Source organism: Eschrichtius robustus, chromosome 11, assembly GCF_028021215.1.
Source record: "Eschrichtius robustus isolate mEscRob2 chromosome 11, mEscRob2.pri, whole genome shotgun sequence".
In the NCBI taxonomy this organism is placed as follows: domain Eukaryota; kingdom Metazoa; phylum Chordata; class Mammalia; order Artiodactyla; family Eschrichtiidae; genus Eschrichtius; species Eschrichtius robustus.
This window is the reverse complement of record NC_090834.1, coordinates 59,222,230-59,248,093: the sequence shown is the minus strand read 5'-3', so window position 1 is coordinate 59,248,093 and position 25,864 is coordinate 59,222,230. Positions and strand designations below refer to the sequence as shown.

At 38.5% G+C, this 25,864-nt stretch overlaps 1 protein-coding gene across 1 annotated transcript; it reads right to left on the bottom strand.

Annotated features, from left to right (window-relative positions):
• Positions 1-25,697, bottom strand: THAP12 (THAP domain containing 12). The gene is made up of 5 exons (XM_068555883.1): positions 25,315-25,697; positions 12,103-12,223; positions 8,603-8,710; positions 4,429-4,465; positions 1-2,913 (listed from the first exon to the last, which is right to left on the bottom strand). The coding sequence occupies exons 1-5, from the start codon at positions 25,401-25,403 to the stop codon at positions 980-982; spliced, it is 2,289 nt and encodes a 762-aa protein (XP_068411984.1). The 5' UTR covers positions 25,404-25,697; the 3' UTR covers positions 1-979.
• Between the last annotated feature and the right edge of the window lie 167 nt (positions 25,698-25,864).

Below are 25,864 nucleotides of genomic sequence, written 5' to 3'. Positions count from 1 at the left end.
TTTAAACAAAATTCACATTTTATTTAGGTTGAAATAAACTATACAAAATTGATTTTCTTCACCAAAAATAACAGCAATATTTTCTGTATTATTCCTAGATAAACCACAAAACACTTATTTTTGTAGGTTTTCTAGGTTTTGCTTGTAAATCAAGATGAGGCAGTAGATATAGTCATGGAAAAAGACAGAAGAAAACAGACTAATCAGTTGTCGGTATCCATGGTCTCTGATCCTGTCTTGACCATGAAACAGAAGTGTTCAACATATACCTGTCAAAAAGCTTATGAAGATGTAGGCTCAATAAAGGAATGTAAACAGCAACAATCAGATGTGGAACAACAATGGCAGGCTCTTCCATTCAAACTTTAACTATAACTTGTTCCTTCAACTGCATTTGATAAAGGCAAAATCTACACTGAAATCCTTGTTTGGCGAGCTCACATGTTTCTCTTACAGCCTGATCATTTTAACGGTCCCTTACAGATTTTTAACAGCATACTTAAAACTCCTACTATTCAAAGGTCAGTCATGAGCTTCATTGTAATGTTTTATAAAATGTATTCCTTCCTCCCATACCTCCTCAAAATTTATTTCTTCAAAGAACTGATAACTAAGTACCTGACAATTGGATCCACAGTGACAAATGTTATATCTAAAATGACTTAATACAATTCAAACTAATACAATTTCAAAGTGCCATTAGCAGAGATCACACAGAGTGTAACATGGTACTTTCAATGCTATCTTCTGGTCTCCAAAGCATGGGACAGTTAGGTCTCCAAAGCATGGGACTTCAAACGGGCCATATAAACAGGCAGATTATCAATGACTAATGTACTCAATGGGAGGCCTACAGGTCAAGATATTCAGTGATTAAGTGGCCTACGTACACCTTACAACTTTTCTATAAGATATTTTCAAATTTCTTACAGATTTTTTCAAATATCAAATATAAGAGAAAGCCTATTTTAAAAGTCTCTTAGGTATTTTCAATGGTTTCTGAATTATCTGTAGGAAGCTCTGACTTACTTGTATAGAGTTTGATATATGTATCCACCATTAAATCCAAATCGTGTTTTATATCAAAATTTATGTTAAGCAAAGCCAAGTTACTTGACCTTTGGTCTGTCAAAGTGTTCCTCAGGTATGCTTTGAGACGCTTTCGTCCATTTTCATAGCGTTCATTCTCAACCTTCATCACAGGAAGAATACACAGGACCTTCAGCAATGCATAAACATTAGGAAAAAACTTGATGTCTGGCAGATGAAGGGCTTCATAAATAGTGGATGGAAGTTCTATATCTTTCCCTCTGTGTTTCCACTTGATTCTCCAACAATGCAGCTCAGCAGAGAGTGTGTCAGGATTAGGTAAATCACTTCTGTACATGTCAGCATGATGTTCCTCTGATGTATTGAATTTAAGCTGTCCCATGACAGAGGGTACCAGAGATAAGCATTTAAGAGCTTTGAGGTGTTGTTCTGAGAATATATCTTTCAGTTCCTGAATAATGTGTTCCACTGTTGGAACACTTAGAGTTTCTTTATAGTAACTCTCAGAGGTTAGCTGAGATTCCAGGTTACTGTGCTGAGCTCTGCGAAATTTCCCTGGGAGTTTCATCTGAATATCAAGTTTGGCTGCCAAATTTGTGGCTTCCTCAAACCAAAATTCATGATAAACTTCAATATTTTCCATCACTTCATTTAGTGAATGCAGCACTGCAGTCAAACTACTGGCTGCAAAGAAGACATCAGAAGTTTGCCCCTGAAGATTTTTCCCAAAGGCTCTTGTAAAAGATAGAACATTTTTAAGAACAACAATGGTAACGATGAAGTCAAAATCTGTTACTGCACTACAGAGTACAAATGCTCGGCCAGCTATACAGTTATTCCATCTAACATTTGTGTCACTATTTATACCATCTAAACATAAAACAAGTGCTTGTAGGAGGTCCACTAAGATTTCAAAAGCATCATGCCTGCCTGTCCACTGAGAATGGCAAATTTCCTTCAGTTCTTTGCCCCTTTCGTCATTGTTCTGAAATAGGACAGAAATTACATTGTCAAGCTCTAAAAGCAGTTGTGGTGATCGATGGAAAAAAGAACAAACTTCCTCAATTGTTCCTAACGCAACAGATACTCCAATAACAGGCACTGATTTTGCCAACCACATATTTAAGGCACAGGAAGAGCAGAGTGTGTAGACCGCTTGGGGATATTTCTCTGAAAGTCTAGAAGCAACAACTTTCATTTTGGAAGAAAATCCACTGGACACAATGTAAGCCTGGCCACGACAGTACTCCATGTTTAATCCCCACTTCTCAGTTATCGTAGTGTGAAATTTCACAGCCAAAATTTCTGCATCAGCTTCATAAGGCAGGAAGCCCACAAATTCCTCTCTCAGGTTGTGAGCTTCGTCAACAAACCTCACCAACACAGGCAGGTGCTCTTCCCCTGCTATGTCCACCACATCGTCAGTGACGATGGAAAAGAAGTGAGAGTCTCTCACTTCCCTGAGGGTTTCTTCCCGAATGCAGCTCTCACAGATCTCTAGCATCTGTTTCTGCTGTGTTTTTGAACAGAACAATGTGTTAACTGCTGTTGTCTCAAAGCGCTTTCTCAGAACCTCTTCACCAGAATTGATCCGGCACTCCAGCAGTGCTTGAAAGTTATCAGGAGTAAACAGACCTTCTGGGATTTCATCAGCTTCATGTCCATCCAGAGGTATGTTCTGTTTTCCCATAAGAATCAAAATTTCAAATAAAGATTTTAAGTATTCTTTATTTTCCTTCTCTTCAAGGGTTAAAGGTAAAATGTCTCCATCCTGCTCTTCACCCCCTTCTTCTGCACTGGGGTTCTGAGCATTGCTGTTGTTTATTTCCTTATGTTTCGGTTCCTGTTCAGAAGTTTCATCAACTGGAAAACAAAGAATTAATTTTATAAACAGGCTCATAAGGAATCATACTAACAAAAAAATTACATTTTTGATTGGTTACATATTTAAAATCCACAAATTCATTCATTCAACACTCATGGGGTACCTACTGGACCACAGACTAGGATACACAGGTTAAAATAAGATACACTCTAGTGGAGGAGACAAACACTGTGAATGGATATATTTTAATCCTGTATGTCAATGCTATCATGAGAGGAACAATTTCTTATAAACTTAATAAGGCACATCACATATACAGAGTAATAAAAGATAGTCCATGTCCTCACAAAACGGAAGGGGAAGAGAACTAATATTTACTGAGGCACTGCGTTGGCATTTTATACGTAGCTCACTGCTCCCTGTGCAGGCACGTGATATCAACCCCATTTGACAAATGAGGACAGTAAATAATTGCCCAAGGTCACAGATGGAGGTGAAATTTAAATCCAAGCTTCTCTAGCTCCAAGGTACATGCCGACATTGTTTCTATCAAACCATTAATCTATACTTTTATATGGGAGATGAGACAATACAATATAAAGCATATTCGTGCAATTTTTAGGGCTATGTTAGAATATTAGAAATCTTAGCCTAATCTCTTCATATTTGGATGGGAAAACTGCAGCCCTGAGGTTAATAAGGGTCCTGACCATAGTCATACACACAACCCTGAAAGTTCTGGCCCCTGTGGTCCCTTTAGGTTCATTTTTTAACCATCATGGGTTATTAGATGCTCCAACAACAAAATGAGTGTGTAGTTCCCCCAATCTGGCACCCTGTTTCAAGGCACTGCACAGACTATCTTTCCCTCCTTTCTTTGCCTGAGTCCATGTCTCATCATCTATAAAGGGGGAAAATAATAGTACTTGCCTCAGGGCTACTATGAGAATTACATGAATTAATATAAGTAAAGCACTTATAATAATGACTTGGCACACAGTAAGCACTCAATAAAAAAGTTATGTTAATAATAATAGCAGTAGTAGGAGGAGCTAGGAAAGGAAGAGTAATAGTAATAACTGACAAGAACAGAAAAACCTTCCAGTCCTCATTCTTTAGTGACACAGCTCAGGCATCAGTACCTGGAGAACAGCTATTGTGACTCCTACTCTCTGTAAGCCCAAGTGTCTCAACAGCATTTATTCCTTAAATATTTACCAAGAACTTAGTATGCACCACACATTGGGTGGACAGAGATTCTGCTCCTTTCTTTCCCTACACTAGGACACTCTGCCTGTGTGCCTGCCATCCTGACCACACTGGGAGCACCTAGTGGAGAGAGAGAAGGCCAAGTGCATGCCATAGTGGCACTCAATAAAGACAAACTAAGACTTTATCTCACAGACAATTCCAGACCACAGGACAATGCCTACCACACTCTTACATCATTCTCACAGTAGGTTTTTGGACATAAAACATATTTATTTGTCCTTACCAGGTCTAGGCCTTTTAAAAAGGCATTCAGAAGTTGAGTCATTAACACTATCACTTACTTTTTTTCTGTTTCAGTGTCCTGATTTCATCTTCACTCTAAATGACAAGGAAAAAAGAAAAAAATATCTTTGAGAAAACTGAACTCTAGTATTATCATCACAGACTCACAAGTAAAAAGCATATTATGAGTCAAATTTAATTCTTTCTTTCTTTCTTTTTTTTTTTTGGCATGCAGGATCTTAGTTCCCTAACCAGGGATCAAACCCGTGCCCCCTGCAGTGGAAGCGCAGGGTCTTAACCACTGGACCACCAGGGAAGTCCCAAATTTAGTTCTTTCAAGAGCATGAATTCTTCATAAAGAAAACATTCTTCAAACAGACAGATGACAGGAAAACTGGAACAATAATTTGTTAATGACTCCAAGTTTATAATAAAATACTAGAGGGTAAAGAATACATCATTTAACTTACTTTTATACCTATATCATCATAATTTAGGGTTATAAGTGTGTATTGGCTAATATTGATAAAAGGCATGAAAGTATATGATGGCATTTGAGGTCAAATCCAAGGGGCCATAAACCATGCCCCCCGCCCAATCTAACCCCAGGGATTGCCATGTAAAAGGGAGTTGCTGGATCCCCGAACCTAACACAAAAGCTATGAGAAATCTCTGGGAAGCAGAAAGTGACAGTGCCAATATGGAAGAGAAATGGATACATACAGCATAGAGAGCCAAGTGGCATATACAGGGTTAGACTGAGGAAGAACTTTTCAATTATGTCCTTTTCTCTCCCTCTAACCCACTAGAATTCTTAGATCATAACCCATCCCATTACTATTGTGGGGCATGAAAGCAGCAGTACCAGTGACAGCTGGAGACGTCACGGTGCCTGCTGGGTAGCACGGGACATGATATTGATAACAAGAATGTCAGCAGGTTAGCCAATCTGGAACATTCCCTCCTTATCCTATGGGCTGTGGAGTTACAAGGATGGCATATCTGGAAGAGTGTGCCTGCTGTAAGATATCTGAGGTTCCTTGAGGAGCAGAGCAGGGAAATGGTAGCTACAGGATGGGAGGTGGTTGAGCTCTTCACCCCTGGTTCATATGACTAAGAAAAAAGCTGAGGTGGAAGACTGTTGTTGTGTAGTATCAGCATTCAACTATAAGAAGTCTCAGAAAAAAACAAATAAATAGAGGAGAAGAAATGCATGAAGAAATAAAAACTGAAGATTTCTCAGAACTTTAAGATGCACGTCTGGATAAGAAAAAAACCTCCCATCTAGATACAGTTTAGCGAAATTTGAAATATCAAATGTAAAGAAAAATGCTGAAGGCTGTGAAGGAGAAAAACGCAATCACCTAAAAAGGAACAAGAATCAGGCTGGCGTCAGACTTCAATACCAATAATGGATGCAAAAAAACTAGAAAGAATATCACATAGACTATACATACCCTCTATGCATCAGTTAACAACATTTGGGGGAAAAAGTTTTAAAAAATAAACCCATGTCTAGAAACTAAGAACAAAAATAATCTTATACTAAAGAAATAGGGGAAATTACAAAACACTCACAGATGAACAATAAAAGCGCTACATGTCTAAAATTGTAGGATACAGCTAAAATATACTTAGACATTTATAGCTTTGAATACACATAAATGAGTTTAAACAGTCAAGAAGTTAAAAAAGAGCCAAAAAGTAAATCCTTCAAATCAAGAAGAAACCAATAAAACAGCTCACAAGTAAGGCAATCAGTGATAAAACTCACTACTGTTTCTTCGAAAAGACTACTAAAGTAATTTTAGGAGCAGAGAAAGGCAAGCGTCCTAAAATCCTAGATGAATTTCATAAACTTTTGGAAACATATAGAACACAAGAAGAAAGAGAAACTAATAAACAGAAATGGTAATCAAAATATTCCCTCATTCACCCAAAGCTCTCTGATGGTTTTACCAAGTTCAACCTAACTTTCAAGAGCAGACAATAGCTACCTTATACAAGTTTTTCTGGAAAAATTAGGAGAGGAAAAAAAGAAAAGCTATCTAACTTATTTTATGAGGCTAAGAGAACCTTGATATCATAACTGGATAAAAGGAATACATGAAAAGAAATTACAGGCCAACACTTATAAATGCAAAACTGTAGATAAAATACTGACCAACTGAATCGAACAGTGTATGAAAATGAAGGGAGATATACTGCAATCAATTAGGGTTCATCACAGGAATGCAAAGATGGTTCAACAACAGAAAATCCAACAATGTTATTCACAGCATTAAAGAACGAAAAAAAATGAGAACTCAACAGATGCAATGAAGGTATTGATAAGTTCAACAAGTTATGATAAAAACTGTGAATGTGAGGACTAGAAGGAAATGAAGGGAATTTCTTTAACTTGATAAAAATTATCTAACAATACCAACAAAAATATCATACTTAATGGAACAAGGCAAGTGTACCAGCCGTGACATTACTGGGACTACTGAATACAGTACTAGAGATAATCTTGACTAAACAATAAGACAGGCTACAGAAAAAATTAAAATTGGAAGAACTGAAAGAAGAGGCAAATTTGTCCTTATTTGTAGATGATACAGTCAACTACATAGAAAACTCAGGAGACTATTAGAATTAATAAAAAGGGATCTTCAAAATTGGTGGAAACGATCTCTCAACCAGAAGTACATTATCTATATCAACAAAAACCATAAGGTATTTAGGAAGTAATTAATCTAAGGTAATTGGGAGATTGGGATTGACATATATACACTAATATGTATAAAATAGATAACTAATAAGAACCTGCTGTATAAAAAATAAATAAAATTAAATTAAAAAAAATTAATCTAAGGAAGGATGTACACGTTCTCTTCTAAAGAACTGCAACAAAAACCCTGAAATTTTTTCAAATTTTTTACTTTTTGCACTCCTGAAAGTGTTTTAATAGTCTTTTCAAAGAACCAGTAGTTTTGTCAATGATTGCTACTACTTGATAGCTATTCTATTGGGCTTTCTTTTCTGTTTATGGATAGGACTAATTAACATTGGAAAAATATTAATTCAAAGTACTTACAATGAAAATCTCAACAGAATTTCTAGAACATGACAAAGGATTCTCAAATTCACATGGACAAATAAAGGTCTACAAATAGCTAAGACAATTTTGAAAAAGAAGAATTAAGAAATCACCCTTTTTGAAAATAAGATATAATATAAAGCGATGGTAATTTTAAAAAGTGTGGTATAGCTGTAAACAAACAAATCTTCCAATGGAACATAACAGAGTTCCCAGAAACAGCCTTGCATATATGTAAACTTGGTATACGACAGAGGTGGCATCTTACACCAGACGGATTAACAGACCATGTTGGGAAAACTTGATCTCTATAAAGAGAAAAATAAAATTAGATCTCTACTGGACACCACACATACAAATTTAAATGGATCACAGATCTAAATATGAAAGGTAAACAGAGAAGAAAATGAGGAAAATTGGACAGTTGTTATCTTAAAAAAGCACATAGTCAGTGGACTGAAATGACATATTAAGTGCACTAGCATGGATACAAAAGGGAGGGGAGGAAAGGAAATGGTAATAATGGAAGAAGGAAAGAGAATAAACAACGGGCTTCCTGGTGGCAATGATGACAGAAAGCAATGGTCTGAGGAGTCTGAGTAATTTAATTCTGTTCATTTGAGGTCAACAAAAAACAGGTAGGTTTCAAGGATATCAAAGGTTTATAAAAACATGCACAAAGATGCCACATACAGAGATTTAAAAGCTTTTTGTAAACCCTGTCAGTACTTAATAGTGATAGAATCCTTATTTCTAGTAAAACTACCCATATCTTAACTTTCACTTATCCCTTTGTGCTGAATTCTGGAAATATACCTCAGCCCCACTTTCTTTACTACAAAAGAAAAGGTGGTTTTTTTTTTTCCTTCTTCCCTGGAAGAGAATGAGTTAGGAGCCTGTAATTAACAGCATACTTTGGCTCAAGTCAACGAGTATCAACTGGCTACAGTTGAAGAAGATTTTCCAATGTAAATACTAAAACAAACTAATCATCTTATGTCCACACTACTTCAACAATAACCATAGCATTAATTTCCCATAATGCTACCTCTGAAGTAGAAAGTAACTTGGTTCAATTTTTACATGAATGCATCTATACTTGATTTCATAATATTATAGAGGATAGGAAATCTGGAAGCACACTGACATACCAATTCTTTTATTCGTTTTCTGTGTCTACTGTGTGGATTATTCAAATGGCTGGTAAGATCAAATATTGTTGGTATTGCATTATCTCGAAGAACTGTCCTATAGGGGCTCTGAAAAAGAAAAATGTGTTAATTCAGAGACGGTCCTTAAGAATGTATCACACATAAATAAAATTCTAGTGTTAATGATTTCCCCAGTACTCCTTCAACTCCAATTCTAAAGTGTAGAGACTTGTAGAATGGATGATGTCAGTCCAGATCAGCTTATTATTTCTAACTCTTTTTGCATTTGCCCTTCTGGCAATCTTACTACTATAAATGAAGGAACTGAATTGATGGTAGGCATAAAAAATAAAATGTATTTGCGTTTAACATATATTTTTCTAATTCAATCTCCCAGCTACTTTTCTGTTCTTCCATGAGCCCACAAAACACAGCAGGCACAAAAGTTTCTCAAATAATCTATCCGCCTGTATGTTTTATAATAATTCTTCCTTCCTTTACCTGCTGTTCACTCCACTTTTGCTACTATTACTGAGAAGCATCAAGGCACCATGAAATAATATTGGACTAGGACCCAGGAGACCTAGGGGCTAGTCCAAATTCTACCAGTGACTCACTCTCAGACCCTGACTAAATCCTTTCCCTTTCTGGACTCAGTTTCCTCTTCTGAATAAAACTCAGGTACTGAATTAGATCAGTATTTCCCAAAATGAAGTTATTCACATACTAATGATCATAATGCTTGCCATTTCAGTTACACAACCATCTATACTTTTTCATAATCCACTCACTTTTTTAGTTAACATTATCTTAAGCAATAAAAACTATACAATAATGATTTGATGAGCTAGTTATATTTTTAACACATATTACAAAACTTCTAAAATAAAAATTGGTTCATGTGCCACCTGAAATCACTCATATACCACAAGTGATATACATAATCACACTTTTGCAAACACTGAACTAGGTATTTCTAAATTCCCTTCTAATTCTAACGTTCTTATCATTGAAGGATGACCATTCTCCATCTTAATTCCTCTTAGCCTAATCCAACCTGGCTAGAAGCTGGATGCATACTTAGATGGTGACAGTCTTCCACAGCCAGACCAGAGGAGGTCAGGTAGGGACAGGAAGTTTATTGAGAGGTAGAGTAACAGATGAATAACTGCTACTACATTTCCCTAGCTAGTCCAAAGAAACAGTGCCTTTAATTTCTTCCCAAATTTGCACTGATAAAAACAAAATACACTTCAGTTTAAAAAGCTTTTGTGGGAGCAGTGATTGTTTCAAAGATGAGTAATAAAGCGTATTCAAAAAGTATATGCCAAACAAAAATAACAATTCCTATGTTTTTGCACCCAAGGAAAGAAGGTTAGGAAAATATGATGGAAAAATATATAATTAAAGGGAACACACTATCTTAGGTTTCATCTGAAGAGTTGTTAAACACATTTGGGAAGAATTTCTATTTACAGTCAATATTTTCTAGTTCAATCCCCAAGCCTCATAGAAAACACAAAGAAGATAATCTATTTCTTAAGGATGTTCAGCTTCTAGTGTTGGGCCAAATATCCTGAGTCTACTACGGAGTTTGAATCAGGGATTGATTTTGGACACAATCAGTGAAGGGAACAAAAACTATACTATACCCTAAGTGTCTCATCTTTCCTACTTAGCAAACATCTCAAAAAGCAAAGATATCCACATAAAATCCACAGTAAATTCTTGATATTTTACCAATTAAATAAAGAAAGGAGGGATAAAACATTGTAAAGACTTTAAAAATTCAAATAAAATTAATTTGCTACCAAGGAAAGATATTATAGACCAGAAAACAATATATGAATAAAAAACATGCAATTTTTTACATCTATTTATAAGTACACATGCCAATAAGGGTTATATTCATGTGCATGATAATTTTTATTCAGTATCAAGATTTAATCTTTAACTGCTGAATTAAGGTTTAAGCATAAAGTAATGATCTTACTCTAGCATCAAAGATAGTATCTGGCTTTCGTTGAACTAGCCACAAATGTTTACTGATGAGATCTTAAATGTCAAACTAATGAAGTCAAAACTCTTAAAACATCTGGGTATAAGTATTAGATAATCCAGATTTAACAGCAATATCTTCTACATGTGTAGAAAGAAAATGTCTCACATTTGCATTAATTGATCCAAGATTAAAGAATTATGTGGAAATTTAAAAAGCGAAAATAGTTCTGTTCTATGCTCTGACTATAAACAAAAATATGAGTGAACTATATTTTATATTTCTCACATTAGTCTTATTGGAATTAACTAATTAAGAGACCATATTTATTAATAAAATAAAAATGTAAAAATGCATACGGCTTGCATATTTAAAATAATTTGGGATATTTTTACTTAATGTCAAGAACATAAAGTTTGCCTTTTAAACATATGAAATCTCTTATTTTGATCATTATTACCCTCTTAACAAAGCAAGGCAAAAATATCCCTCAAATATTTGTGATTAAACTGTTGAACCGGAATTGGCTCACCTCCCAATGACTTCACAAGTATCTGCTTCAATTAATTTTGAGAAATAAAATAACCCAATCATTCTTTAGTTTTCTGATGCCTCTGCAAAATGTATCTGAAAAAAATATCAAAATAAATTGCTGCATAACAATATATAGTGTACCTTCAAATCAAGTTCATGTCTATCCCAATAACTGAGATGATACATGTTTTAACACCTAAACAAGAATATATTATTTGTTTAACAAAACTGTCTTCCTAACTAGTTTTTAAGTGTTTCAAGTCTGCTTCATTTCAATCAAATCTGTCCTATTTGTGCCTTTTATGAATCATAGCAATAACAGAATCACAGAGGGTTAAAAGTCTTAGACCTCAGGAATTATCTGATCTAATTTCTTCATTAGAAATTGGGGCTCAGAGAGGGGAAGTGACTTGGCCAAAATCACAGTTAACAGTAGCAAGGCTGAGAGAGTCAGGTTTTGATATGAAATTGCAAATTACTGACGGAAATGTTTTCTCACATTAATTGCATGATTTGCTTCCTGTTGTATCCAGCAAATAAAAATTAGGGTTGGTTCTAACAGTACATACCAAACTTTGAAAACAAAGAGCTGTATTCCTTGATGAAGATTTCACTCATAAAAAAGCTCTAGAGAAGCTGATCCAAATAAAAATGCCAACTTTACTTTAAATATACACATTTATAATCATCTAAAATTTTCTGAAGGCTACAAAAGAAGTTTAAAAGTGGCTACCTCTGGTGAGTAGGAATGGGGCATCAGAAACAGAAGGGTTAAAAAAAAAAACAGGTTTTTAAGAACAAAATAGATAGTATTAAGCTCCAAATTTGTCTTCATCTTAAAAAATAAAAAAGTGGCAGGGTGTAAGGATACTCTCCAACATTAATATATAAAGATTTACATTCCAACCAAATAGTGAGTAAGTGAGAGAATACAAAACAAAAAAAAACAAGCCCTCTGGTTACTTACAGTTCTACAGATCATAGAAGTCTCAAAGTGTTTGGCACACAATCGATAATGTTTATTTAGTTGATCAGGTGTTTTATCTTCTAAGTCTGCTCTCCTACAATTCTCCACCCACTTCTGGCATCTATAAAAGTAAAACCAAAATACAATAATGGAATATGAGCTCAACACTTAAATTTCAGCATTCAGTTTTAAGGTAAATATCTATTATGGACAATGGATTCCTGCTCCCCTATAACCAAAGAACATAACATAATTTGGAGAAGCTGATTAATAATAAAATGAGAGCTGGAAGAAACCTTAGGAATCATTTAGTAGGTTCAATTAAAGACAAGGTTAAGAAGTAACTCACTCAAGAGTCATGTACAAAATCAGCAGCAAAACTAGAACTTAAACCTGAATCTTTCAACTCCCAGGACATCCTAGCATCAGAGAAGGCTCAATCATCAGCAGTACAAGCAAAAAACTGCACAACCATGAGGCCAATGGCTTAACATTCCCCTCAGGATTTCAACTTAAACAAGCATATGAAAAGACACTGTCATTGTAGAAAATTATTAAGTATTTGTTCCATAAATAACTAGAGTTGATTATGGAAGCATGATGGCTGTATTCATTTGCTTTATTATAAACATGATTGTATACAATGATGTACAAACTAGATTGCAAGCTCCATGAATGCAGGGATTGTGTCTACACAATCTAGTACACAGACAATGTTAAAGATAGTGAATGAGACAAAGTCCATGTCCTCTTGATGCTTAAATATCTGCAAAAAAACATCATCATCATCATCATCTTCTTCTTCTTCATCATCATCATCATCATCATCATCACAATGCTTATTAAGCACTTATTAAGAGCCAGACACTATTCTAAATTGTTTCCAAAGGGGAAAGAAATGTTCTATGTACCTAAAAGGGCAAAAATAAGCTCTACTGGTAGAAATTTCAGGAAAACAAAATTGAATATAAGTTGATTAAAAAAAACAAAAACAAAGGGAGTACTATTATTATTATTCCCCTTGTGCAGATGAAGAAACAAAGGCACAGAAATGTTAAGTAATTTGTTAAAGGTTACAACTAGATCTTTCCTTCATTCTTCAAGCTTCTAAGAATAAAAGTCCGCCATCAATATATAGTGTCACAAACTTGAAAACATATTTATTTTATAATTACATCATAGTATATTTTCTTATGTCTTAACATTACAAATTCACCCCTAAACACACACAACACTCTGATACTTAATTCGCTCCACTCTCAATATGTAAAACCATGGTGAAATGTTGATTACCTAACCTAAACTAAAACCACACCTAAATTGTTCAGCATCTCATTTGACCAAGAAGTAACACTATACACAGTAATGATGCCTAAGATGTCCATATTTTAATCATAGTTTTACACAGCTGTACAATATGATTATAAATATTTCATGTTTCAACATCTAAATTATTTGGTATAAAAACTCTCACCATAAAATAATTTGTCATATTGCTAGAGTTAAGTTTGTTTTTTAATTCTTAAATCTCTGAAGACCTTCCACACAGAACACTACTGTCTGTATTATTTCTGAACTAAGTTGAAATAGCTTTCTGGTAAAAAGAACACTCAGATTCAATCAAGAAAGGTTGAGCATCACTTTGTTATAAAGCAGAAACTAACACACCATTGTAAAGCAATTATACTCCAATAAAGATATTTAAAAAAAAAGAGAAAGGTTGAGCAGAGAGGCCAATTAACTACACCTACGTGTTCCATATCAAATACCTAGAAATAAACCTAGTGAAAGATGTGTAAGACCTCTAACAGAAAAAATTTTTTAAATAGCTTAAATAAATGGAGGGATATACAAGTTCATGGATTGGTACACTGAATCCTGAAGATCCTGGACTTCCCTGGTGGCGCAGTGGTTAAGAATCCACCTGCCAATGCAGGGGACACGGGTTCGATCCCTGGTCCAGGAAGATCCCACATGTCGCGGAGCAACTAAGCCGGTGCACCACAACTACTGAGCCTGCGCTCTAGAGCCTGCGTGCCGCAACTACTGAGCCCTCATGCTGCAACTACTGAAGCCCACACACCTAGAGCCCGTGTTCCACAAGAGAAGTCACCAATGAGAAGCCGGCGCACCGCAACGAAGAGTAGTCCCCACTTGCCGCAACTACAGAAAGCCCGCATGCAGCAATGAAGACCCAAAGCAGCCAAAAAAAAAAAAAAGGTATCAATTCCCCTCAAAATGATTTACTGATTTAATACGATCACAACAAGTTCTTTTGTGCATGTCTCTGTGTGTGTATGAGAGTCAAAGAGAGAGAGACAGAGAGAGATAGAGAGAAATGACAAAGATCATTCTAAAACTTTACACAGAAATTCAAAGGACCAAGCATAGTCAAGACAATCTTGGGGGAAAAAAAGTTGAGAGACTTATACTATCAGACAGTAAGACTTATTATAAAGGTTATTAAGACAGTGTGGTATTGGCACAAGGATAAAACAATGGAACAAAATCGAGAGCTGTGGATGCTTAAGACAAAGGTAACATTGCACAGCAGTGAAGTCAAGTTTTTTCAATAGTGCTGAATGGGATATCCATATGAAAAAAAATGAATCTTGGCCTGTATTTTTACACCATTTACAAAAAAATTAATTCCAAGTGAATTGTAGATCTAAATATGAAAGAAAGGTAAAACAAAGTTTCTAAAAGATAACACAGTAGACCATCTTCATCACCTTGGCACAAAGATCTCTTAAAAAGGCAACAGAAAACATAAACTCTAGAGGAAAAGATGAATACGTTAGGCTACTTTAGAGTTAACTTTTCTTCATTAAAAGAAGTCACTTAAGAGTGAAACGGCAACCCACAAAATGGAATAAGGTATCTGCAATACATAGATCCAACAACGAACTCATATCCAAAATATATATGAAAAACTCCTACAAATAAATCAAGCAACCCAATATAAAAATGGGCAAGAGACTTGAACAGGCAATTAACAATAAAAGCTGGCCAATACACATGAAAAAAATGCTCAGTAAAAAAAAATAATAATAATAGGACTTCCCTGGTGGAGTGGTGGTTAAGAATCCACCTGCCAATGCAGGAGACACGGGTTCAAGCCCTGGTCAGGGAAGATCCCACATGCTGCGGAGCAACTAAGTCCATGCGCCACAACTACTGAGCCTGCGCTCTAGAGCCTGCGAGCCACAACTACTGAACCCACGTGCCACAACTACTGAAGCCCGCGTGCCTAGAGCCCATGCTCCGCAACAAGAGAAGCCACCACGATGAGAAGCCCCTGCTCGCCGCAACTAAAGAAAGCCCGCATGCAGCAATGAAGACCCAACACAGCCAAAAATAAAATATAAATAAATTTTTAAAAAATAATAACCAATTTTTTAAAAAGCTCAATCTCATTAGTCATGAGGAAAATACTAATTAAAACTGTAAATATTACTACATACTCATATGAATGACTATGATATAAAAGAAATAATACCAAATGTTGATGAGAAGGTGAAACAACTTGGCCGATCAAGGGTGGAAAGGATAAACTGTGGTATACTATTATATATAGACTACTATGGCAATGGGAATGAATGAACTAGCTAGATCTCACAAACATAATGTTGAGCACAATAAGCCAGGAGTACATACTATGTGATTCCTTTCATATTAAGTTCAAGAGTAGGCAAAACTCATCTATGGTGATTGTGCAGAAAAAGAGTTAACACAGCAGGCCTGAGACTGCTATCCTCAGAAAGGCTTGTTTTTTTTTTTTTTTTTTTTGAAAGGCTTGTTTTTAAGGCTGGTCTTTTGGCTGATGTCTGGGAACTTGGCTGGTAAACAGTTTCCTACACTGACATAAAACTTCTTCTAACTGATAAGGTGACTTATGGTGCCTAGACTGTGCAAACAGTATGACTTTTAATGAGCACCTGCCTTCCTTCTGGGAGTCTGGAATTTTAGCATATGCTAAGCAGAGTGTGTCTAAATGACCAGACCTCAATAAAAACTTTGGGCACTGGGTCTCTAATGGGCTTCTCTGGGCAGAAACATGGCACACATGTTGCATTTTCATTGGTGGGGAAAGTGGGATCTGAGTGACCCCTCATGGGAGGGAGAGAGCATAAGGAAGCCTACACATGGATCCTTCCATACTCTACCTGTGTCTTTTTCCTCTCATGATCCAGATGTGTGTTCTTACTACATTGCTGTAATAAATCTTAGCTGTGAGTACAATTAAACACTGAGTTCCATGAGTCCTGGTAAATCTCTGGATATGGGGGTGGCTTGGAGACTCCCAAAACGGTAATGATAGTGAGAACAGTGGATACATTTGGGGAGAGGTAATGACTAGGAGTGGGCACAAAGGAGGCTTCTGAGGTGCTGGTAATGTTCTATATCTCAAATGTGACCTGGGTATATTCATTTTGTAAAAATTCATCAAGTTTTAGACTACCATTTTTGCACTTTTTCCTATGTATGTCATATACCAATAAAACAGCTCCCCATCACTCTTCCCCTTCTCCTCAATAACCAACTAATCTAATGTGTGTGAAGTCAAACAGTGTCTACTACGGGGGAGAGTAGGATAATGACTGAAAGGGCCACAGGGGAGAGGAAGTTTGGGATGTTAGTAATATTCCATTTTTTTAAAATCTGGGTAAAAGTTTCATGGACATGTTACTCTGAAAATCTAACAAGCCATACACTTACGATTTGTGATCTTCTGTATATATATGTTTTACATCAATAAGTTATAAAAATTACATAAAACCACAAGCCTTTTTTACATGCATACATGTATTTGTTTTGTTTTGTTTTTTTAGTAGTAGTTATGAGACTTGTGGCTAGATCTTGGGTTTTTTTTTTTCATACATGTATTTGTGTATGTGTTAAGATGTATACACACACTTATACAGTTATCTCTCAATTATTTTTTTTAACCAATGTCTTCCCTGTCCTAGCTCTCCCTGTCACTGTTCTGTGCCCTGTACTTCAGATTCTGCAGCCTTTTTTTTTTCCCTTGGCAGAGTGGAATGACTCCCCAAATCCATCTACTTCCAAACTAGTCTTACCTTTCTCTCACCCCTTCTCCAAGTGTAAAATGTTTTAAAAAGCCAATTTGAGAATATCTTTCCCTGCTTAAGATTCTTTAGTGACTTCCCGTTACCCTTAGGATAAAGAACCAACTCCTCACATGTCTTATAAGATTCTGCACAACCTAGATCTTGTCGACCTTTCCCTCTTCATGTCGCACCCACCATTGCACTCTGCCCCCTCACATGCCTTACTTCAGTTTCATGAATGCATTGTGATCCCTTTTATCCTAGAGCTGTTCCCCATGCTGTTTATTCAACCTAGAATCCTCTTCATTGCCTTTTTTCATTTCCTTTGCACAGGAAAGCCTTTGCAAACATCAGCCGTCAGATCTAGCTCAAACGTCACTTATTGAGGAAAACTTTTCAGATTTGAAGAGTATGTACCCACACACACACACCCAGATAGGTAAAACTCCTCTACCTCTCTGCACAGTAGTCTCCCCCTTATCCGTGGGGGATATATTCCAAGACCCTCAGGGGACGCCTGAAACCACGTATAGTACTGAACCCTATATATACTGTTTTTCCAATACTAAATGGTGGGTAGTGTATACAGTGTGGATGTGCTGGACGAAGGGATGATTCACATTCTGGGCAGGAGAGAGTAGGATGGTGCAAGATTTCGTCATGGCTACCCGGGACAGCTAAAAGTTATGAATTTCATCCTGCCAAATCCAATGGTCACTTTCTCTCCTCAACTTAATCACTCTTTCAGTAATATTCAACCATCATTAACCACTCCTTTTTAAGTTTTGTTTGTAATTTTTTCCTTCAATGGTCTTCAACTTATGCAGAATTTCCAAACCATATTCCAAGGAACACTAGTCAAAGAATTGTTCCAAAAAAAAAAAAAAAAAAGAAGGTTTCACGGTCAAATAAGTTTGGATAATATTACATACTTTATCCTACATTTGGGGTTTTAGATATTCCTGTAGGACCTTGAATAAGTTAGCTAACCTCTCTGTGTCTGCTTTGCTCATCTGAAAGTGTTCCCAGTGAATTTAAGCTTCTTGCCTCCTCGCAAAAGAATGTGGAGATGATGTGATAGGTAAGAAGTAGATTTACTGGACTTCCATGGTGGTGCAGTGGTTAAGAACCCGCCTGCCAATGCAAGGGACACGGGTTCGAGCCCTGGTCTGGGAAGATCCCACATGCCACGAAGCAACTAAGTCCGTGCACCACAACTACTGAGCCTGTGCTTTACAGCCCTGCGAGCCACAACTACTGAAGCCCGCGTGCCTAGAGCCCATGCTCCACAACAAGAGAAGTCACTGCAATGAGAAGCCCACGCACCACAACAAAGAGTAGCCCCCGCTCGCCGCAACTAGAGAAAAGCCTGTTTGCAACAACAAAAGACCCAATGCAGCCAAAAATAAATAACTAAATAAATTTTTTAAAAGAAGTGGATTTATTTAGAGAGAAACACACTCTACAGTGTGGGCCATCTCAGGAAGTGAGAGGCCTTGGGAAACACACTCCACAGACAGAGTGTGGGCCATCTCAGAAGGCAAGAGAGCCTCAAAATATGGCATGGTTAGTTTTTATGGGCTGGGTAATTTCATAGGCTAATAAGTTGGAGGATTATTCCAACTATTTGGGGGGGTGGGGAGGGGGCTGGGATTTCCAGAAATTGGGCCACCTCCCACTTTTTGGCCTTTTATGGTTGGCCTCAGAACTGTCATGGCGCTGGTGGGTGTGTCATTTAGCTAATGTATTACAATGAGCATATAATGAGGCTCAAGGTCTACTGGAAGTCGAATCCTCTGCCATCTTGGATCTAGTTGGCACTAACCAGTTTTTGTCATGTCCTATGGCTAGCTGGTTCTAACCAGTTTTTGTCATGTCCTATGGTTATGTCATTCTTTTAAAGGTTGTGCTCTGCCCCTTTCCCTCCTGTTTCAAACTATCTCAAAATTTATTGCAAGGGTTAATTGAAATAGTGTACATAAAACACATAGAATAGTGCCTGGCACACAGAATAAAGTATTCTCTAAGTATTATTGTTATTATTACAACTCACAGCATTGTTTGGAGGATTAAATGAGAGCATATGAAAGTACTTTAAGACTGTACCTTACAGAAGTGATTCTCAAACTTTGTAGTCTCAGGACCCCTTTACCTCTTAAATTATTAACTATCTAAAAAACTTTTGTTTATGTGCATTTTATCTAACAATGTTCATGATTACAGAAACTAAAACTTAGAAATTTAAAAAATATTTATTAATTCATTAAAAATAGCAATCCCATTACATGTTAACATAGATAACATTTTTAAAAAATAACTATTTTTCCAAAACAAAAAACATTTAGTGAAAAGAATGGCACTGTTCACCATCTTTGCAAATCTCTTTAATGTCTAACTTAACAGAAGATACCTAGATTCTCACATCTGCTTTTGTATTTAATCTGTTGCCATATGTTGTTCTGGTTGACTTCAACCAAAGACAATGACTCCTCAATGACATGCAGTTTAAAAGGTTATTACAATATTCCTCTGTTTCCCATATAACTGTGGATGTTCTTTGATAGGGCACTGGAAGTCCACAAGCGGTGGTTTCTTAAAGATTAGCTGCAATGTGGAATCTGAAACCAGACGAATGAGCCTTTTCACACTGTTTCATTAAAATCCATTAGTCTAACTTGCACTTTGAATAGAACTTTTATCCATGCATGTCTTTGTAAAATCATGAATTTATCAGTTTGAGTTAGGCAGACCATCGGAATGGTAACACATTTCATTATACAATATATTAAAAGTCACATTTATCAATATCACCACAGATTGCATCAGAAAAGTCTAAATATTAGAGAGCTGTCAAGCTCAAAGTGATGAATATAAATTTTCCAAAATTCTAATTTTTCCTTGAATGCTTGGCTGTCAGTTGCTTTCCTTGAAGTGGCAGGCTTATTTTGTTCATTTCCAAGAAAATGTCTACCAAACACCTGCATCTGAATAATCATACCTAGAAAATTTTATAGAACACAAAATATAATTTATCTGAGCAGTGATTTCATGTTACGTAGCCCCTAAAAAACTCTACTGTACACTCCTGAGAGAATGAGCATGAAAAAAGCAAATAATATCAGTGTTATTATGAAGTAGTTTTTACCTGTAGACTCCTTGAAAGGGTCTTGGAGACCCTCACAAGTGCCTGGGAAACCACCGTTTTACATTTTACATCTTAGAGTACATCAACTCTCAATTAACTTTGATTAAATTACCAGAGAAACTTGGAAAAGACCTCACTACCTCAGGGATGAGTCAGTACTAACTGCCTGAGGAGGAAGAAGAGCCCTTCAGCTGCCCAACTCTCTCTAATAATAAGAGCAATTCATTAGCTCTACCTTTACCTGGTCTGGGGATGAGTTCCACTGTGACCCGCCCCCAGGTTCCTGCCAAGCTTGGGCATTAGTCAAGCCATCCTGGGGCAATCATGATTTAGGCATTTTTTTTTTAAACTTTAACTTTAGGTAATCTATCTCCCTGCCACTGCCCTAAGGTGAGTTGATTCTATTATTTTATATTTTTTAAAAAGTACATTAATGCCACTTTTTCTAAACCAATATGAGATATTAGGGTATGAAATTCCACATAGTGCCGTTTATTGATTACCGTTTATTGATTATTGAATTTTAAGTTACCTCTAAATAGCTGTTTCTAAAAGTGTGCAAGGCATTTATAAATATGATGAATGGGAAATGTACTATTTAATAGCATTAAATATACTTATCTTTATTGTTAGTTAACAATGTGAGTTAACTTTTGAATAATAGGTAGGGTGGCAATGTCACCTTTTATCAACCCTCCCTACAACCCATTTACAGAAAAAAAAAAAAACTAGTTATAATCACTAACCCTAAGAATACTGTTATTAATTCAATAAACAACTCTGGAAACTACTGTACTCCTTTATTATAATTAACTCTGGGCACAGTGGAAAAAAACTGTCAAATTCAGTAGAATTTGAAATCCTATAGTATTGACCTTTGGTTCAGAAAAAAGTTAAGACCTTTAATACATTGTTAAGTAAAATAAGCCAGACACAAAAGGACTATTATTGTATGATTCCACTCATAGTATGAGTAAAAAGTACCTAAAACAGACAAATTCATGGAGACTGAAAAGTTGACTGGGATATGAGGAGTTATTGCTTAATGGTTAGTTTTTGCTCAGGGTAATGAAAAAGCTGTGGAAATAGATAGTGGTGATGATTGCAGAACATAGTGAATGTAACTAATGCCACTGAATTATACACTCAGGTTTTAAAAAAATGGTTAAAATGGCAAATTTTATGTTATACTACTGCCATTTTATATAAGGGACTTGAGCATCCATGGATTTTGTTATCCACGGGGCGGGGGGGGGTCCTGGAATTAATCCCCTGCAGATACCAAGGGACGACAGTATATTTTTATCAAAAAATTTAAAAATTAATAATGGTAACATACCAAAAGCCACTGAATTGAACACTTTAAATGGGTGAATTGTATGGTATGTGAATATCTCAATAAAGATTTTTTTTAAATAAATTTACTTATTTTATTTATTTATTTTAGGCTGCATTGATTTATTTTAGGCTGCATTATTTATTTTAGGCTGCACTGCTGGGCGCGGGCTTTCTCTAGTTGCAGAGAGTCGGGGCTACTCTTCGTTGCGGTGCACGGGCTTCTCATTGTGGTGGCTTCTCTTGTTGCGGAGCATGGGCTCTAGGTGTGGGCTTCAGTAGTTGTGGCTCGCGGGCTCAGTAGTTGTGGCTCACGGGATTAGTTGCTCCGCGGCATGTGGGATCTTCCCTGACCAGGGCTCGAACCCGTGTCCCCTGCATTGGCAGGCGGATTCTTAACCACTGTGCCACCAGGGAAGCCCAATAAAGATTTTTTTTTTTTAAAAATTAAGAGAAGTTCAGGGCTTCCCGCCTGCCAATGCAGGGGACACGGGTTCGAGCCCTGGTCCGGGAAGATCCCACATGCCGTGGAGCAGCTGGGCCCGTGAGCCACAACTACTGAGCCTGCGCGTCTGGAGCCTGTGCTCCGCAACGGGAGAGGCCGCGACAGTGATAGGCCCGCGCACCGCGATGAAGAGTGGCCCCCGCTCGCCGCAACTGGAGAAAGCCCTCGCACAGAAACGAAGACCCAACACAGCCATAAATAAATAAATAAATAAATTTATTTAAAAAAAAAAAAAAAAAAAATTAAGAGAAGTTCATAATTTGGTCTTGAAATACTCAAGGGGCTCTTACATAAAAAGGGCACCGGGGACCTCCTTGGCGGTCCAGTGGTTAAGACTCCACACTTCCACTCTAGGGGGCACGGGTTTGATCCCTAGTTGGGGAACTAAGATCCCGCATGCTGCACGGCGAGGCCAAAAATAAATAAAATAAAATAAAATAAAATAAAATAAAATAATAAAATTTAAAAATAAAATAAAACAGGGAACAGCTTTGTTCATTGTCACCCTAAGAACAAAACTAGGACTCCCCAAACATAAATTATAGCGAGGCACATTTCCACTCAATAAGGAAGAAACAACAGCCAATGCTGTCCAGAATCCTCAAGTATCCCCTCACAAAGCAGAGAAACTGGCACTGGAGGTGTTTTAGCAAAGGCTCACCTGTCAGAAATGCACAGGATCCCTAAAGGGTCCATAAAAAATTTGATATGAAATTGTGTCGATCTCTTTTCTCAACGGTCCTTACATTAGATTCCCAAAGGGGACAGAGACCCAAAAAAGGTTTAAAAGCCACTATTCTTGAGGGAATTCTGACACTTCAAAGGATACTGCACTAGATCTAAAAACTCCTTCCAAATCTGAGACTGTAAGCCCCTAAAGGACATACTCCCTGACTAAGAAGTATAATGAAAAGAGTATTCACTATCTATGAACATGAACAACCTGTGGTCCAGAATTGACTAGTGGTGCCCTCATTATGCAAGTGAAATATACTCCCAATTTGGCTCAAAGGAAGATAATGCTGAATGGAGTGAGGCTCAGTCAGATTAAGATGCTCCTCTTCTCTGCTCCCACAGAACCCAACAGCTATTCCTCACTCTCTTGAGCTAGTTCCTCATCTCCCTGAACTTTAAACACTAGGAACACCCCAGGGCTCAATCCTCATACCTACTCTGCTTTATTTACCTGGTTCCACGGTTTTAAATACCCTCTATAAATTGAGAACACCCATATTTACAATCTCCAGTCTGGAAGTCTCTAAATTCCTGACTTGTATATCTTTTTATGGTTTTAGCTCTTAAATATTTAGATCATTGATCTAAATATGGACCATTTTGAGTTCACTGATGTATATAGTATGAAGACATCTATTCTTGAATGTCTATCAGGCCTCTCAAACTTCACATGTCCTAAACCAAACTTTTAACATTCCTCCATCAAATCTGCTCCTCCCTGTCTTCCACAGCTCAATAAAGGCTCAGATTAAAAATCTTAGAGTCATTCTCGACTTCAGTTTTTCTCTTACAACCTACATCTACACCATTAACAAATCCTGTTGGTTTCACCTTCCAAAATATATCTCAAATGCAACTACTTACCACCTCCTCCTCTATTAACCTGGATTATCGCAATTGCCTTTAACTGGCCTTTCTGTTCTCACCTCTGCCTCCCTACTACGTATTTAACAAGTACCCAATGATCCTGTTTAAAGTATATGTCTCTCCCCTCTAAACCCTTCCACGACTTCCTATTTCACTCAGTATAAATACCATAGTGCTTTCCACTGCTTACAATGGCCTACACAATTTGCCCCTACCACATACACACACACATTTTTCTGGTCTCATCCTTTCCTCTCCCTCCTTCCTTAAACCAGCTTTAGCAGTCCAACCAGACTTCTGGTTGTACCTCTAACAAGCATGCCCTGCCTGTGCATTTACTGTTTCCAGAGACTGAAATGCTCTTCCCCTAGATACCTCCATGGCTGACCCCCTTACCTACTTCTGGTCTTTGCTCAAATACACCCTCTTAGTGAAGCCTTCTCTGATAATCCTATTTAAAATAGCAATCGTGCCTCCCCTGCTACTCCTATTCCCCTACCCTACCCCCCGTCAAACACCTGCTTTTTCTCCATAGTATTTATCACCATCTGACACAAGGTATATTTACTTATTTCCCCCCACTAGAACGTAAACTCCATGAGAGCAAGGACTTCGATTTATTCATCTGTACCCTCCCAGTGCTCAGAATAATGCCTAGTACCTAGTAGGCCTTCCATAGATATTTGCAGAACTAATAAACAGCATGCTATATTATAATCGCCTGCTTACACATCTGCCTCCTTAATGGACTGTAAGCTTTCTGCAGGCAGCAACCTACCTCGTTCACTGTGAATTTCCGGTACCTCTAATGTTAGTGCCCTAGCTAGCACACAGTAGGTGTTGATCTGAAATGAATGAATCAACAAGGGATGCCAAGGAAAAAATCCTCAGCCTTTCAAACACAGCCCCTACTCTACCACTCTCTAAATACAAGTCAGAGCGTGTGGGTTACCTCAGAGAAGAGGTTTCAATACCAACTCCCATGCCCTCTCGCGTACCCCGCCCCCGCCCCCCCCCCCGTTATCCCCACATTAACCAAGTGAGATAATGAGTAACGGTCAGAGCCAAAATCCGAACCATGAACAAGTCCGAAGAAGGGAATATTTGTGACCTGACTTGAGATCAAAGGTGGCCGGACTCCAAAAAGAAACACTGTCCCGGGGGTAGAAGGGCCCCGGTGACCACAACCATAGAATCCAAGTCCCTCTTTTGACAGCTGGGGAAACTAAAGCCCAGAGAGGACAGAGACTTGTCCGAGGTCACAGGAGCTAATCAGGGCGAGAACCCCCCTTACCCCGCCCGCGCCGCCCCAGTTGCCTCTAATTTCGGGTGGAGCCCTACGCGCCGAGCCCCCGCGGGCGCACGTGCTCCAAGGCCCTCGAGCGCCAGCCAGCCCACGGCTAGAGGCCCGCTCCCCACCTCGGGGCCGGGCTGGGGTCGACAATTGTGCCCCCCCACGCCCCTCTTAGCCCCGGAGCCTGCCCGGGGCCAGCGGTTGGCAGCGTGCATCGCGGAGTAGGGCCCGGGCTGCCAGCTCCGCGCCCACCGCTCACCTGGCTGGATCCCGCGGGAACCTGAAAAAGGCCAGGTCCGACTGCGTGCTCTTCCGCGTGCAGTTGGGGGCCGCGCAGAAGTTCGGCATCGTCGTCTGCCCGCCGGCCGGCCCAGCCCTCCCCTCCCCGCCTCCTCAGGGCAGCCCGCCCGCCCGTCGGGGCCGGGGAGGGGAGCCAGGCCGGCCGGCCGGCTCGTTAGGGCCGGCGCGCCGGGGGGAGGGGCGGGCGGGAGAGAAGCCGCGAGGGGCAGGAGGGGCGCCGCGGTCCGAGGCCGGGCTGGGGATGCGGCTCCACAGTGCTGTGAGCGGCCGGGAGGATTTACCGCCGCCGCCGCCGCCGCTGGTGCACCTCCCGCCCGCCCGGGACGCTGCCGCCTCCTTCCCACAATGCACGCTGGCGCCCGGGGGTGCCCTCTCTTCCCTCAGCCTTCCTCCCCCGCCCCCTCCTTTCCGCCGACTTCTCCGCGGGCGGGCACGCGCAAGGATACGCGCCTGCTCGGGCGTGGCGAGGCGGAGGCGAGGCGGGGCCTGGCCCAGGCTGCCGCAGTGCG

What these genes read in the sequence shown, in the direction of transcription:
- THAP12 (XM_068555883.1), bottom strand. Translation starts at nt 25,403, where the DNA reads ATGCCGAACTTCTGCGCGGCCCCCAACTGCACGCGGAAGAGCACGCAG. An exon ending in GAAAACGAATAAAAGAATTG is followed by an intron (nt 4,466 to 8,602) that starts GTATGTCAGTGT and finishes CTTGTCATTTAG; the next exon opens with AGTGAAGATGAAATCAGGAC. An exon ending in GACACTGAAACAGAAAAAAA is followed by an intron (nt 2,914 to 4,428) that starts GTAAGTGATAGT and finishes TTTGTTTTCCAG; the next exon opens with TTGATGAAACTTCTGAACAG.